We start from the raw sequence: 17,463 nt of genomic DNA, 5'->3' as shown, positions 1-17,463 counted from the left end.
CATGCACAAAGTAGATGTCCTAACAGACTTGCCAAAACTATAGTTTGTTAACAAGACATTTGTGGAGTGGTTGAAAAACGAGTTTTAATGACTCCAACCTAAGTGTATGTAAACTTCCGACTTCAACTGTATGTGTGTGGGTGGGTGTGGGGGTCTGCTTGTGTTTTACATTTACATTTACATTTACATCATTTAGCAGACACTCTTATCCAGAGCGACTTACACATTGGTGCATTCAACTTATGATAGCCAGTGGGACAACCACTTTTTATTTATTTAATTTTTTTATGGGGGGGTGGGGGGGGGGTAGAAGGATTACTTTATACTATTCCAGGTATTCCTTAAAGAGGTAGGGTATGTCTACTCTCTATTCATGCACGTGTGTATGAGGCCATACATTTACATTTACATTTTAGTCATTTAGCAGACGCTCTTATCCAGAGCGACTTACAGGAGCAATTAGGGCTAAGTGCCTTGCTCAAGGGCACATTTACGTCATTTAGCAGACGCTCTAGTCCAGAGCGACTCACAAATTGATGCATTCACCCTATAGCCAGTGGGATAACCACTTAACAATTTTTTTTTGGGGGGGGGGGGGGGGGGGGGTAGAAGGATTACTTTATCCTATCCCAGGTATTCCTTAAAGAGGTGGGGTTTCAAATGTCTCCGGAAGGTGGTGAGGTTTGTGTGTGTGTGATCACGTGTAAACATATTTGCCTGTGCTTGCCTTCCTGCTAGGTGTCTGTGCCATTTGCAGTATGCACTGAAGGCATGCATGCAAATAAATAAAACATGTTTGATACACAGATTCTTAAGTAGGTGTCTCCATAATGAGTTTGTGCAGCACTGATGAGGGCATAGAAGCCGAAACATATGCTCCTTTTTTTTGTTTTTATAGCACCTTGCACTTTAACCTTTTGTACTCTTTCGAGCATGGATTAAATTAAGTATATTATTTTTGCATCTCTGCTTCCTTGGGTTATTCCTTTGTCATGGTTTGAGTGTGAGTACCTTTTGAACTCTACTGATACACAGATTCCCTACGCAGTGTGTGTGCGTGCTTGCTCGCGTGCGTGTGTGAACAAAAATGTATAGGTTTGGCATCCATCTCAAGCTAGACAACACTCATCTGTTCTCAAACCTTCTGCTCCATCAGTTCCTGGATGTCCCAGATTTGGCTGTCTACATCGAGGGCTACTTCCTGAAAAACATGGTGGTGCTGATCGAGCTGGAGCCCTTCAAAACACTGCTGTACGACACGCCCCCAGACAGTCCCTCCACCGATGTACTCCTGGACCTGGAGAAGACCCTAGGCATCCGCATCCAGTCCATCCACCTGTCCTCCTCCAAGGGCTCCATCGTCTGATTGGTTGATTGATTGAGCTGCTACTGGGACTGGAACTGTCTGTCACCATTGACCCCAGTTCAACACAAACTGTACTGAACCACACTCGACAGTGACACTGTTAAATTGCTTGCTGTGCTGACACACCATTGCCATTCTCCTGCAGCCTACTGAGCTTTGGTCTGAGCACTTAGGCAAAGTGGACAGCGCTGGAACCCCAGAAATTGTGAAAAGGAGATTTTTGTAGAGCTGTAGTAAAGCTGACTGATCACGACAATAGTGGGACTATATCACTGAGATGCAGTGAGGAGAGTGTGTGTGTATGTCTGGGATCATTCGTAAAGCCCCAGTCAACATGAATTAGCTCCTTGACATTAGTCTCCAGACTGCAGTCAGACCTGCCATTGTTCACTTGTCTAGTGGACAGAATCATTGTTGGTACTTTTCTCAGCATGGTTCTGCAATCCTACATAGCTTTATAGTATATTTATAACTGGGCCTAGCCAAACTTAACATAAGAGCAGACCTGAGTTCAGTATTATTTGAAATAAAATACTTTTAGCATTTGCTCTAGTCTGCCCGGGGTGTCAGATTGGAGTTTGCCCTTTTGCGACTATTCTATTGGTTCCATTGTGCCAGGCAAGCTCAATCACGCCTATTTAAAGTATTTCAAATTATTTCAAATAGTATTTCAACCCTGGTCTGCTACATGTAAGAGTGATATGTGGATATACTGTATGTCATGTGGTAGTATGTTTTAAGGGAGTCATGCAAAGGAGAGAGGTATTGGGAAATTATTCAAGCTACATTTGGGAAAGCTGGAAAGCTGGAAAACATATTTCCTTCCTTCATCCTCTGTTAGAACTGTGTAAATATTGTGAATAAAACACAGAGCTATGGCTCCTCTTGTAAGTTAATGTATATATCCTACAGATGTTTCTTCTTCTCATGTGTCTCACCATTGGATATTGCTTTATAAAATGCTGTTCTTTTCAATGTGTTACTGTTCTGTATGTTTCAAGTTGCATGTCATGAGAATGACTGTTTTGCTTGTGTTCAGTTTGGTTTAAGAGTGGCATCAGACTTTAAGGGAGGGAGTGGGAGGGGTAGAGGAGCGATATTGTCAGCATGTGTCTCTAAATGTGTAGTAGTGTACTGGTGTCTTCATTTCAGGAGAGAACGGCTATGGGCCTGGGCCTGTATTCAAAAAGCGTCTCTAGAATCAGGTCCCCGGTCTGTATAATCGTATTCATTATGATCTAAAAGGATCAAACTGATCCAGCACACCTACTCTGAGACACTTTATGGATAGGGGCCTGGTTCAAAAGATGATCAGGGTCTATCCTAAACCGGGGAAGCGTCATCTGTTGTGTTTTCCAGACATTGTGAAACTACATGTAAATGTGTGACTTAATATCCGTTTCCTCTAGAAAGATTAATATAAAGAATGATATGAATCCTCTCTAGATATCAACTGGTACAATTCTTGTCTCGAACAACAATCTCAACGATTTTTCCACTGTGAAACCTTAGTAAATGGTCTCCAGTTGTTGTTGGAACCTATGGATTTACCCTCTGGTGTTCTGTCATTAGCTGGATCCCTCATGGCGGAAGGTTTGTGAGTGGTCATGTGATATCATCACACAACCACACACTTCACAAGCTGTACTACATAGAATAAATTAGCTTTAGGTTGTATCCCAATTCTCCACCTTTCTCCCAAAGTGTGCACTTGCACACTTCCAGTCATGGATTTCACAGTGGTGGAAACTCCCTCCAGCCAATTCTTACACCAATCCAATTGTTTTAAATCCATGACAGGGAGAGTGCAAGTGCGGTTGGAAAATCAGGGAGAAGGTTGGAAAATCGGGATGTAGCCTTAGACTACAATCCTGACAACTTTGTCTTGCTGTTAGGGAAAGGGGAATACCTAGTCATTTGTACAACTGAATGCATTAAACTAAAATGTGTCTTCTGCATTTAATCTCTGAATTAGAGAGGTGCAGGGGGCTGCCTTAATCAACGTCATCGGCGCACTGGGAGCAGTTGTTGTTGGAGGCTAACTGCCTTGCTCAAGGGCAGATTTTTCCACCTTGCTGGATAGGGGATTCTAACCAGCAACCTTTTGCTCCTAACCGCTAGGCTACCTGCTACTGTTCAAACTAACTGCGATCAATAGATATGAATGTCTGTAGCCTGGAATCCAAACTGATATGCTCCATTTCACTATGGTTTCACTTCATGAAAGGGAGCATATCAGTTTGGATTCTGGGCTAATGAATGCCTACAGAGAACTGCTGAAGCCCTTGAGACAGCGCTCAATTGCAGTATACAAATAGGATTATGATATTATGAGCCATGGACCTCTCAGTGCCTAGAGGGAGAGAGAGCAAGAGAAGACAAGTAGACAGAGAGAGGTAGTCAGCATTAGAGAATGAGAGAAATAGAGAGAGTGACAGGCAGCTAGTCAAAAAGAAGAGCGAGAGAGACAGCACTCAGACTAAGAAGAGAGATGAGCCAGTATAAAAAGAAGAAGAGAGAATCAGTGCCATTGTAACAGCATTGCAGAGAGAACAGGCTTGTCATTGTCCTCTGCTCTACTCTTCTCTAGTCAATAATCTGTGGTTTTACTGTACAGGACACTACTAGCTGAATTGAACTGAACTGTTTCATCTTGGACTCCCAGCTCTACTCCTCGGCTGTTTATAAAAGTGACGGACTGTTTAGATTCATCGTGCAGTTAGATGTTATTTGTAATCAAATTTAATCACCACTGTGCTAGGCTGCCTGCTAGTCTGTCTGTCTGTGTGTGTCAGTACTGCGGCAGCAGCCAAGTGTGTCTGGCCTGCCAAACAACATGATTAATCACAATTAAACCATTACTCCTGATATGAACAAGATGACAGGACTAGAATGACACGCCAGGTTAGTTTGCTCTGTGTTTTTTTTTCTATTTGCAGGTGTGTAAAAATATATAGATAGGTTCTGAGGAGGAACTTGTCCTCTCCCACAAGATGTATACTTATGTTGCCATGGAAATTTCCCTATGGGACATTTAAGTATTCTATTCTTTCACAAGAGAGCTAACACTCTCCACTACTTTAAACTCCTTCAAAACACAGTTATGATAGATTGATAACTATGTCCTCTGAAATGACCATAGGCACAGAATGGTACCATGTTGGACTACAGGCCTACAGATGTAGGATCTTAATTTGAGCCAGTTTGCTACAGCAGGAAAATAATCCTGCAGCAACAGGACATTTGAATTATTATGTGGATTATAATTATTGGACATTTTTGTAGGGGTTAATACATTTTTCGTAAGGGAAAATCAAGTCTGACATTTCAAAGTGGAAATTACACACACCAGAAGCCTTTTTAAATTTCAAATACACTACAGTATACATGTCTTCTCCTGCAACATGGTGATCCAATTAAGATCCTACACCTGTATGCTTTACTGAGACTGATCAGTCATTCAGTGTATGTGTTCTTTGCATTGCAGAGGGGACGGAGTCATGGGGAGGGGGGTGAAGGGAGGTGGAGGGGTTGAAGAGTTGTTGAAGAGTATCCATAGATACGGCTGTCTGGGAACAATATTAAGCTGAGAGTATACTGCTGTGCACAGAGTGAATAGAATCCCTGATTGCGCAAACATGCGCATGCACACACACACACACACACATACCTTCCTGTGGCTGCAGCAGTCCTCTGCGGAGCGTGCTGACAGACATATTAACAGACACATACTCATCCTATTCATAAGGATGTAATTCAGGGAAAAGTAATTTGGGGAAACTGATGTGGTACACTGGAATGAACTTCCATCAGATTCACTGTGTCAGATGTGGCAGGAAACCATGTGAGTGACCGAACCAAATGCCTCTCTGTCTCTTTTCTAAAGCCCTGCTGGACAACTTGATTTACTGGACTGTGAAGTGTAGCTAGCTACTGTTGGTTGGGCAGGGGTAAGGAGGAGGGGCGAGACAGGAACTCCTAGGGGAGAGAACCCAGTTATTTAACTAAACCAATGACATTATTTTCTTGTGTGTATTTTGTATGGGATGTGTTGGTGTGTGTGTGTCTGTGTGTGTGTGTGCGTGTGTGTGTATTCAGTATACATGTCTTAGTAAGTGGGCTGAAGTACACTATATATACAAAAGTATGTGGACACCCCTTCACATTAGTGGATTCGGCTGTATCAGCCACACCCGTTGCTGACAGATTTATAAAATCGAACACACCTCCATGCAATCTCCATAGACAAACATTGACAGTAGAATGGCCTTATTGAAGAGCTCAGTGACTTTCAATGTGGCACCGTCATAGGATGCCACCTTTCCAACAAGTCAGTTCGTCAAATTTCTGCCCTGTTAGAGCTGCCCTGGTCAACTGTATTTGCTGTTATTGTGAAATGGAAACATCTATGAGCAACAACAGCTCAGCTGTGAAGTGGTAGGCCACACAAGCTGGCTCAGAAAAGGGCAGCACGGCTGGCCCTTGGATGTACACAGAGAGCTAACATTAATAATATGCATGTAAATCTCTCCTGGCTCAAGGTGGAGGAGAGATTGACTTCATCACTACTTGTATTTGTGAGAGGTATTGACATGTTGAATGCACCGAGCTGTCTGTTTGAACTAGTGGCACACAGCTCGGACACCCATGCATATCCCACAAGACATGCCAACAGAGGTCTCTTCACAGTCCCCAAATCCAGAACAGACTATGGGAGGCGCACAGTACTACATAGAGCCATGAACTCTATTCCACATCAAGTAACTCATGCAAGCTGTAAAATTAGATTTAAAAAACAGATAAAAATGCATGGAACAGCGGGGACTGTGACACATGCATACAAACACACGATAGGGCACACACTTAATATGTTGTGAAATCTGTTGTGAATGTATTGTAATGTTTTAAAAAATGTACAACTGCCTTAATGTTGCTAGACCCCAGGAAGAGTAGCTGCTGCCTTGGCAGGAACTAATGGGGATCCATAATAAATACAAATACAAAATACAAGCTCACAGAACGGGACCGCCGAGTGCTGAAGCACGTAGCGTGCAAAAATTGTCTGTCCTCAGATGCAACACTCACTACCGAGTTCCAAACTGCCTCTGGAAGCAACGTCAGCACAAGAACTGTTCGTCGGGAGCTTCATGAAATGGGTTTCGATGGCCGAGCAGCCGCACACAAGCCTAAGATCACCATGCGCAATGCCAAGCGTCGGCTGGAGTGGTGTAAAGCTTGCCGCCATTGCACTCTGGAGCAGTGGAAACGCGTTCTCTGGAGTGATTAATCCAGCTTCACCATCTGGGAGTCCGATGGACGAATCTGGATTTGGCGGATGCCAGGAGAACACTACCTGCCCCAATGCATAGTGCCAACTGTAAAGTTTGGTGGAGGAGGAATAATGGTCTTGGGCTGTTTTTCATGGTTCAGGCTCCTTAGTTCCAGTGAAGGGAAATCTTAACACTACAGCACACAATGACATTCTAGACGATTCTGTGCTTCCAACTTTGTGGCAACAGTTTGGGGAAGGCCCTTTTCTGTTTCAGCATGACAATGCCCCCATGCACAAAGCGAGTTCCATACAGAAATGGTTTGTTGAGATCGGTGTGGAAGAACTTGGCTGACCTGCACAGAGCCCTGACCTCAATCCCAGGCCAAATCGCCCAACATCAGTGCTCGACCTCACTAATGCTCTTGTGGCTGAATGGAAGCAAGTCCCCGCAGCAATGTTCCAACATCTAGTGGAAAGCCTTCCCAGAAGAGTGGAGGCTGTTATAGCAGCAAAGGGGGCACCAACTCCATATTAATGGCCATGATTTTGAAATGAGATTTTTGACGAGCTGGTGTCCACATACTTTTGGTCTTGTAGTGTATGTGTCTGTATGTTCTCAGTGTGTGAGCAGATGGGAGGGAAGGGAAAGGGAGTCTGCACTATCCAGCTCTGCCCCTAGCAGAAGCCCCTTCTCCTCTCTCTCTCTCTCTCTCTCTCTCTCTCTCTCTCTCCTCATCTTCTCTCCTCTCTGTCCCCTCTCGTCCTCTCCTCTCCCCTCTCCTATTCTCATCTCCTCTCTCTCCCTTCTCCTCCTCGCCCCTCTCCTCTCCTCTCCTCTTCTCACCTCTCCTCTGCCCTCTTTGTCATTCACAGGTCGTATCTCTCGGGCACAGAACGCACTGTCAGCTTGAGGGGCATGTGTTTTTGTTCCCCTCTGTGAAAACAGCTAGCTCCAGAATAGTTTTCCCTCTTCTAAAGAGAGTGAGAGAGAGGGAGGAAGAGAGTGGGAGAGGGAGGGAGGGAGAGAGTGGGAGAGAGAGTGACGAAAACAAGTGTCTTCTATATGGGATTGTACAATTTCTGTGTCCATTGAGAGAGAACTTGTGGGTACATTGGGGAGATACTACAAGACAGACAACTGAACAGGTGAGTGGGAGAGGAAGACGAGGAAAGGGGAGGGGATGAAAAGGGTAATGTTTGAATCAGAAGAGACCTGTAGGACAGAGGGGCAAGAGGGAGGGGTTGTTTTTGAAATATTGTAGGATTAAATGATGTGTGTACATTTTTTTGCACATATCTTCTATTTGTATTGATCTTGTTCCTTGCTATCCACTTGTTATCCTCTAGCCGCTCAAGGTTATACCCACTTTTTACTACAAACCATTTTCACTCAGAGCTATATAATGCTCTCAGAGTTTGGTTAATGTGAACTATTATGATTAATATAACTCATAATAGATCTGGTTGATCTTACATTTTTATATTGGAAAGAAGATTCAAGAAATCAAACGTAATGGTACAGAAAACCGTTTTGTCTTATGACACTTATTTATTTATCAACTCATAATTAACTGTGAAAGAAAAAACATTTCCATTTGTGCAGCTTTATCTTCCTAAAGGACCAAAGACGATGAAGTTATCGTTTGATTCCGATTCTGATTACTCAAAGTGTCTGAATGTCCGTTCTCACAGACACACACTAGTGTCATTTGATTCAGATCATGACTGTACTTCTGACAAAGAGTCTGAATGTCCACTCTCCCAGATACACAAGTTCTTCAGACCCAACGTGACCGTCCCATTGGATCATCGGGGGGCTCTGTCACTCATCTCACCATGATGCAGCGTGACGATCTGTCTGGCATGGAGGAGTTCAGCTACGCCCAGATGCCCACGCTGGAGAGAGGAGCTGGTGGGGGTACAGTGGGACGGCGGGGGTGTGTGGAGAGGGACCGGCCAGAGAGCTACATGGTGGACATGAGGGCCAGTGACCTGCAACTTGCCCCCTCTGAGAAGCCCATGTACCCCTGCCTAAGCCATAGGACCTGGCTATACAGTGTCCTCATTGGGGTGAGAGGTCAGGAGGTTAAAGGTCAAGGGTTAAACGTTAAACGTTGCAACAGCAGGGGGTTGGACAACTCTGGTATTCCAGAAACACAGTGCTGCTGGTTTTTGGTTTGTACCAGGGATTTATTGTAAATAATTAGTCATATTCAATGCCATTGACTGGTTAGAGAGAGACCCCACAGTCTGATTTGAAGGCAGAAAAATAGCATAACAGCATTACAGAATCTTTCGAGGAGGAGATGTACACCTCTGGTTTACAACATTCTCATAGGGGTGAGAGCAGAGAGAACAGGGGTAGGGTGACAACTTTTTGGTAAGTGAACTCTCCTCTAGGCAGTTTACGTACTAACCACTGTGTGTTTGTGTGTGTGTGTGTGTGTGTGTGTGTGTGTGTGTGTGTGTGTGTGGGTGTGTGTGTGTGTGTGTGTGTGTGTGTGGGTGGGTGGTCTACAGAGCAGTCTGTTGGTCACGGCTGGCTTCTCTCTCTACCTGGGCAACGTGTTTCCTGCTGCTATGGACTACCTGCGCTGTGCTGCAGGCTCGGTGAGAGGCTCTTAGCTGACTAGAGTCTGACAAAAAGGCTGATCCTCATGTCCCAGAGCTATTTGTGCTGTCTATCCAAGGAGTTGGCAAGACAGCACAAACAGATATGGGACTCAGGCTAGGTATGACCTGATAGTAACGTCAAAATAAAGCCTGTGGCAGATCCTTACTGTAACAGGTCTACATTCTTCTAATAATACACTGAGTATACAAAACATTAGGAACACCTGCTCTTTCCATGTCACTTGTTAAATCCACTTCAATCAGTGTAGATGAAGGGGAGGAGACAGGTTAAAGAATACTTTTTAAGCCTTGAGACAATTGAGACATGGATTGTGTATGTGTGCCATTCAGAGGGTGAATGGGCAAGACAAAATATTGAAGTGCCTTTGAACGGGATATGGTAGTAGGTGCCAGGCGCACCAGTTTGAGTGTGTCAAGAACTGCAACGTTGCTGGGTTTTTTCATGCTCAACAGTTTCCCGTGTGTATCAAGAATGGTCCACCACCCAAAGGACATCCAGTCAACTTCACACAACTGTGGGAATCATTGGAGTCAACATCGGCCAGCATCCCTATGGAACGCTTTCGACACCTTGTAGAGTCCATGCCCCAACGAATTGAGGCTGTTCTGAGGGCACAAGGGAGTCCAACTCAATATTAAGAAGGTGTTCCTAATGTTTTGTACACTCAGTGTATATTAAAATAGGCAATAGACAAACCTGCTTTGTTGCCAAAAAAAGTATTCGGACCAGTGGTGGCTATGACGAGGCAGCACCCCACTGCAGGCAGGCCAATATCCTGTGTATGTATTTGTATAATATCACTTCCCAGGCTACACAGCTATGGTGTAGTATATACAATATTCAGAGACACTCTCGTTTGGTTCGACGAGATTAGTATTTGTGTGTTTCTTTGTTTCAGAGTATCCCAGCAGCAGCTGTCAGCTTTGCCATTGCCAAAAACCATTATGTTGCAGTGAGTTCACAATAAATGATCTTACACTACTCAATGAGCATGTGTATTTTTTGCATGAATGCTGTCCAGGGGCTACTTGTCCCCTGCTGTCAATATGTCCCCTTAATACTGTAAACATGTCCCCTTAATACTGTAAACATGTCCCCTTGATTTTATAAGCATGTCCCTGAGACAGGTGCTAATATAGTGTACCCTTGTGATTGACAGGTGTCAGATTTCCAGGTGGTATTTGTGTCCACCTTCGCTGTGACGACCACCTGCCTGGTGTGGTTTGGCTGTAAGCTGGTGTTGAGTCCCTCTGCTGTCAATGTGAGTCTACAGCCGATCAGTTTTTTTCTAAATTGTGTGTACACTCTATGTAGTTGCCCTAATGCAATGCTTTGAGGCGCTTCAATTGTTTGTTTGCATGATATGCACACACACACACACACACACACACACACACACACAAACACACATCATAGGATACAGATGTTAAATGCATCTCTCTCCTTGTCTCTAACCCTGCTTCCCTCCTCTGTCTCTCTCCCCCATGGTCCTATCCCCTGTTCAGATCAACGTTAACCTCATCCTGCTGATTCTGCTGGAGGTGCTGATGGCCAGTACGGTCATTCTGTCAGCACGCTCTGCAGAGAACTGCTGCAGCCACAGGAAGGTGTGTGTGTGTGTGTGTGTGAATGTTATTGCTACAAACACAGTTTGTGCATTGGTTGGCTGCACTGTAATTTGTGCTGTACTGTGTGGCGTGTAAGATTGTTTGCCTGCATGTAATTTTAAGATGCTGACCTCTCTCTCTCTCTCTCTCCCTCCCGCTGTATGTTATCTCTTCCCTCTCTATCTCTCACTCTCCCACAGCCAGTTACGTATGACGGTCCTGTGGTTCTGACCCCTGCTGTCTTTCCCACTCGACTTCTAAAGGCCTACTCTGTGAGTACATAGACACTGAGTTTATGTGTGTGTGTGAATGAGATACATTAGACATTCTACTATGTACTCCTAACAGTGAATGTAATGTTTGTGCATTGAAACACCACAAATACTGTACAGTACATTGGCTACATGATTGTTGTTCTTCAATTACATCAATAGTCACTGCTGTGTATTCCCAATAGTCACTGCCGTGTATTTCCGACAGGTGATTGAGGTGTTAGTAGGAATCTCGGCTGTGTTTGGCAGTATCATCGCTCTCAACATGGACGCCTTGCTCCCGGGTCCATACCTGTCTGTCACCTTCTTCTGGATCTTAGTGGCTGTGAGTTAAACTGCGTGTGTTACAATGGGTCTACACAATTGGTTCCCAAATGTTTTGGTTCCCAAATGATCCAATAGAGAGTCTGGCTGCGACTCAACAATGGGTGAAAGACTGAAACACCTCTGTTTTGCTCCCTGTCTCGGCAGTGTTTCCCAAGTGACATTGCCAGCCATGTCGTGGCAGAATACCCCTACAAGTGTCTGGTGAGTTTTTAAAGGTTATGTGTTCTGGACAGGTGTCATGCTCAACCATTATCCCACTGACTGAAGACTCTATCTCTTTCTCTCTCTCCTCCCTCTCTCCCCCTCAGGTAGAGATGTTGATTGCCATCAGCAGTGTGACCTCCCCCCTGCTCTTCTCAGCCTCAGGCTTCCTCTCCTGCAGTGTGCTTAGTTTCATTGACATCTTCCTGTATGAGGGGCCTACAACTAAGGTGAGCTGCCTAGTGCTCTGTGATAGATAGTCTGTGTACATGGGATGAGTTCAGTAGGACTGCCTCATGTCAGCCTCCAGCTCAAAGTCATTGTCACTTGTGAATCTAACGTTTTTGAGAAACATGATCAAGATATAACTAACGACTGTGCAGAAATGAAATGTAAAAACATACAGAGCTTTTCATGTGGTGTTATTAATTCAGATAGTGAGCAAATCCAACGTTTTGAGAAAGGGACATACAACATGTTTAAAACACAACATGTTCAAAACATACACTACCGTTCAAAAGTTTGGGGTCACTTAGAAATGTTCTTGTTTTCGAAAGAAAGGCAATTATTTTGTCCATTCAAATAACATCAAATTGATTGATCAGCACAGTTGAAAACTGTTGTGCTGATTAAAGTGTAGACATTGTTAATGTTGTAAATGGCTATTGTAGCTGGAAACGGCTGATTTTTTATGGAATATCTCCATAGGCGTACAGAGGCCCATTATCAGCAACCATCAGTCATGTGTTCCAATGGCACGTTGTGTTTGCTAATCCAAGTTTATCATTTTAAAAGGCTAATTGATCATTAGAAAACCCTTTTGCAATTATGTTAGCATAGCTGAAAACTGTTGTGCTGATTAAAGAAGCAATAAAACTGGCCTTCTTGAGACTAGTTGAGTATCTGGAGCATCAGCAATTGTGGGTTCGATTACAGGCTCAAAATGACCAGAAACAAATAACTTTCTTCTGAAACTCGTCAGTCTATTCTTGTTCTGAGAAATTAAGGCTATTCTATGTTAGAAATTGCCAAGAAACTGAAGATCTCATACAACGCTGTGTACTACTCCCTTCACAGAACAGCGCAAACTGGCTCTAACCAGAATAGAAAGAGGAGTGGGAGGCCCCGGTGCACAACTGAGCAAGAGGGCAAAGACATTAGAGTGTCTAGTTTGAGAAACAGAAGCCTCACAGGTCCTCAACTGGCAGCTTCATTAAATAGTACCCACAAAACACCAGTCTCAACATCAACAGTGAAGAGGCGACTCCGGAATGCTGACCTTCTAGGCAGAGTTGCAAAGAAAAAGCCATATCTCAGACTGGCCAATAAAAAGAAAAGATGCCCATTTCTCGCATGGAATAGCCTTCATTTCTCAGAACAAGAATAGACTGACGAGTTTCAGAAGAAAGTTATTTGTTTCTGACCATTTTGAGCCTGTAATCGAACCCACAATTGCTGATGCTCCAGATACTCAACTAGTCTCAAGAAGGCCAGTTTTATTGCTTCTTTAATCAGCACAATAGTTTTCAGCTGTGCTAACATAATTGCAAAATGGTTTTCTAATGATCAATTAGCCTTTTAAAATGATAAACTTGGATTAGCAAACACAACGTGCCATTGGAACACAGGACTGATGGTTGCTGATAATGGGCCTCTGTACGCCTATGTAGATATTCCTTTAAAAATCAGCAATTTCCAGCTACAATAGCCATTTACAACATTAACAATGTCTACACTGTATTTCTGATCAATTTGATGTTATTTTAATGGACAAAAAATTTGCTTTTCTTTCGAAAACAAGGACATTTCTAAGTGACTCCAAACTTTTGAACGGTAGTGTATATACTTAAAAACGTCCTACGGCGATTGTTGAACTTTTACTGTTGAAAAGTGATATCCCAAGTATAAATGCAGTAACTTACACACACTAAAGGGTAAAATAATATGTTTTGAGCAAAATAGTGTTTTTTAAACACAACTGCAAACTTCAAGGAGTAGGGCATTCAATGGGTTGGTCTGATGGGAATTTGTGATGTCATCGGCCTCCCCCTTGCTTGAGGAACAATAGAGGAGCAATAGACTTGTGCTATGTCATACTGGACCACCGATTGAGATGTGCCTTTTGTTAAGTAAATTTTAATTTTTATTTTTTATTTCACCTTTATTTAACCAGGTAAACCAGTTGAGAACAGGTTCTCATTTACAACTGCGACCTGGCCAAGATAAAGCAAAGCAGTGCAATAAAAACAACACAGAGTTACATATGGGGTAAAAAAACATAAAGTCAAAAATACAACAAAAAATATATATACAGTGTGTGCAAATGTAGCAAGTTATGGAGGTAAGGCAATAAATAGGCTATAGTGCAGAATAATTACAATAGTATTAACACTGGAATGCTAGATGTGCAAGAGATTATGTGCAAATAGAGATACTGGGGTGCAAAAGAGCAAAATAAATAACAATATAGGGATGAGGTAGTTGGGTGGGCTAATTTCAGATGGGCTGTGTACAGGTGCAATGATCGGTAAGGTGCTCTGACAACTGATGCTTAAAGTTATTGAGGGAGATAAGAGTCTCCAGCTTCAGAGATTTTTGCAATTCGTTCCAGTCATTGGCAGCAGAGAACTGGAAGGAATGGCGGCCAAAGGAGGTGTTGGCTTTGGGAATGACCAGTGAGATATACCTGCTGGAACGCAGACTACGGGTGGGTGCTGCTATGGTGACCAATGAGCTAAGATAAGGCGGGGATTTGCCTAGCAGTGATTTATAGATGGCCTGGAGCCAGTGGGTTTGACGACGAACATGTAGTGAGGACCAGCCAACAAGAGCGTACAGGTCACAGTGGTGGGTAGTGTATGGGGCTTTGGAGACAAAACGGATGGCACTGTGATAGACTACATCCAATTTGCTGAGTAGAGTGTTGGAGGCTATTTTGTAAATGACATCGCCGAAGTCAAGGATCGGTAGGATAGTCAGTTTTACGAGGGCATGTTTGGCAGCATGAGTGAAGGAGGCTTTGTTGCGAAATAGGAAGCCGATTCTAGATTTAACTTTGGATTGGAGATTCTTTATGTGAGTCTGGAAGGAGAGTTTACAGTCTAACCAGACACCTATGTATTTGTAGTTGTCCACATACTCTAGGTCAGACCCGTCGAGAGTGGTGATTCTAGTCGGGTGGGCGGGTGCCAGCAGCGTTCGATTGAAAAGCATGCATTTAGTTTTACTAGTGTTTAAGAGCAGTTGGAGGCTACTGAAGGATTGTTGTATGGCATTGAAGCTCGTTTGGAGGTTTGTTAACACAGTGTCCAATGAAGGGCCAGATGTATACAAAATGGTGTCGTCTGCGTAGAGGTGGATCTGAGAGTCACCAGCAGCAAGAGCGACATCATTGATATACACGGAGAAAAGTGTCGGCCCAAGAATTGAACCCTGTGGCACCCCCATAGAGACTGCCATAGGTCCAGACAACAGGCCCTCCGATTTGACACACTGAACTCTATCTGAGAAGTAGTTGGTGAACCAGGCGAGGCAGTCATTTGAGAAACCAAGGCTATTTAGTCTGCCAATAAGAATGCGGTGGTTGACAGAGTCGAAAGCCTTGGCCAGGTCGATGAAGACGGCTGCACAGTACTGTCTATTATCAATCGCGGTTATAATATCGTTTATGACCTTGAGCGTGGCTGAAGTGCACCCGTGACCAGCTCGGAAACCGGATTGCATAGCGGAGAAGGTACGGTGGTGTTCGAAATGGTCGGTGATCTGTTTGTTAACTTGGCTTTCAAATACTTTCGAAAGGCAGGGCAGGATGGATATAGGTCTGTAGCAGTTTGGATCTAGAGTGTCACCCCCTTTGAAGAGGGGGATGACCGCGGCAGCTTTCCAATCTCTGGGGATCTCAGACGTTATGAAAGAGAGGTTGAACAGACTAGTAATAGGGGTAGCGACAATTTCGGCGGCTAGTTTTAGAAAGAAAGGGTCCAGATTGTCTAGCCCAGCTGATTTGTAGGGGTCCAGATTTTGCAGCGCTTTCAAAACATCAGCTGTCTGAATTTGTGTGAAGGAGAAGCGGGGGGGGCATGGGCAAGTTGCAGCAGAGGGTGCAGAGTTGGTGGCCGGGTTAGTGGTAGCCAGATGGAAAGCATGGCCAGCTGTAGCAAAATGCTTGTTGAAATTCTCGATTATTGTAGATTTATCGGTGGTGATAGTGTTTCCTAGCCTCAGTGCAGTGGGCAGCTGGGAGGAAGTGCTCTTATTCTCCATGGACTTTACAGTGTCCCAAAACTTTTTGGAGTTAGTGCTACAGGATGCAAATTTCTGTTTGAAAAAGTTAGCCTTTGCTTTCCTGACTGCTTGTGTATATTGGTTCCTAACTTCCCTGAAAAGTTGCATATCGCGGGGGCTATTTGATGCTAATGCTGTACGCCACAGGATGTTTTTGTGCTGGTCAAGGGCAGTCAAGTCTGAGGAGAACCAGGGGCTATATCGGTTCTTAGTTCTGTATTTTTTGAATGGGGCATGTTTATTTAAGATTGAGAGGAAATTACTTTTAAGGAACAACCAGGCATCCTCTACTGACGGAATGAGATCTATATCCATCCAGGATACCTGGGCCAGGTCAATTAGGAAGGCATGCTCGCTAAAGTGTTTTAGGGAGCGTTTGACAGTGATGAGGGGTGGTCGTTTGACCGCGGACCCGTTACGGACGCAGGCAATAAGGCAGTGATCGCTGAGATCCTGGTTGAAGACAGCTGAGGTGTATTTAGAGGGTATGTTAGTCAGGATGATATCTATGAGGGTACCCATGTTTACGGATTTAGGGTTGTACCTGGTAGGTTCGTTGATAATTTGCGTGAGGTTGAGGGCATCTAGCTTGGATTGTAGGATGGCTGGGGTAAGTGAGGTGAAAAGGAGAGTGCCACATTAATTAATGACTCTGTGGTTATAACTCAGATGGCGTACCAATACAATATGTATGTGTGTCCCCCTAGCAATCGTATGACATCCTGATGCTGATTCTGATGTTGTTGCTGCTGGTGCAGGCAGTTCTGACTCTGGCCACCGTGGTGCACTGTGCCTCCTACAAGAACCAGCTCCGCATGGGGACTCCAGAGTGGGATGACAGCCTGCAGCTTCCAGCCCTCCACTTAGAGCTACACTACAAACACATACAGTACCTACTGTTTACACAGTCATGCAGATTCACATAGACATGATCTAGGACATACACTCTCCTATTGTGCTGCACACACTGCATACATCAGACTCTCTCTCTCTCTCTCTCTCTCTTTCTCTCTTCTCTCTCTCTCTCTCTCTCTCTCTCACTTTCTCTCCCTCTCTCAAATGCACACACATGCATGTACACACACACTCACACATGAGATGTTGTGCTCTATGACTAACTGATGAAGAGTCACTGATTCTTAGATAGACTGAGGTGAGAGATGTACCAGCTCTCTGGAAATGTCACTGACGTGTGAGGAGGACTGATGCTTATGTAGCACATGAAGATGTGGGAAACTTACTCCTCAGCCTTAAGTGTCCATGTTTACGCCGCTCAAGAGCTAGCTTTTGAGTGGCACGACTGGTATAGGCGCTTGAGGGTGGATGGTCACGTGTGTTTGTGAAGCAGAGGTCCCGGGTTCGAGCCAGGTATGTGCCGAATCGGGAGGAAGTGGTACTCGCTAAGCAAGCAGCGTGACGTCCTTTACACTTATGACTAAGCTGGTCATTCATGGAGTAACAGTATGTTGTGCAGTGACGACGTGCAGACTGCAGTGACA

The 17,463-nt window shown here is 44.2% G+C and overlaps 2 protein-coding genes across 3 annotated transcripts in view; both read left to right on the top strand.

Annotated features, from left to right (window-relative positions):
* btbd11b (BTB (POZ) domain containing 11b) overlaps positions 1-2,814 on the top strand; it is a 109,430-nt gene extending 106,616 nt beyond the window's left edge. For both annotated transcript variants that reach the window (XM_084169037.1, XM_084169038.1), the window contains exon 17: positions 1,157-2,814. In XM_084169037.1, the coding sequence (XP_084025163.1) occupies positions 1,157-1,366 (210 nt within the window). In that variant the 3' untranslated portion in view covers positions 1,367-2,814. The remainder of the gene's footprint in view (positions 1-1,156) is intronic.
* A 5,660-nt stretch (positions 2,815-8,474) lies between these two features.
* Positions 8,475-16,890, top strand: LOC311134886 (membrane protein MLC1-like; the record flags this gene model as incomplete). Its single annotated transcript, XM_084168652.1, has 10 exons — positions 8,475-8,708; positions 9,159-9,248; positions 10,172-10,225; positions 10,433-10,534; positions 10,779-10,880; positions 11,081-11,152; positions 11,361-11,477; positions 11,624-11,680; positions 11,788-11,910; positions 16,672-16,890. 10 exons carry the CDS (start codon positions 8,475-8,477, stop codon positions 16,888-16,890), a joined length of 1,170 nt encoding a protein of 389 aa, XP_084024778.1.
* Positions 16,891-17,463: the final 573 nt, after the last annotated feature.

The sequence above is a fragment of the Coregonus lavaretus genome (genome assembly GCF_964263955.1).
Source record: "Coregonus lavaretus genome assembly, chromosome: 9".
Lineage (NCBI taxonomy): Eukaryota > Metazoa > Chordata > Actinopteri > Salmoniformes > Salmonidae > Coregonus > Coregonus lavaretus.
Note: the sequence above shows the minus strand (reverse complement) of the source record. Positions and strands in the feature narration are given on the sequence as shown.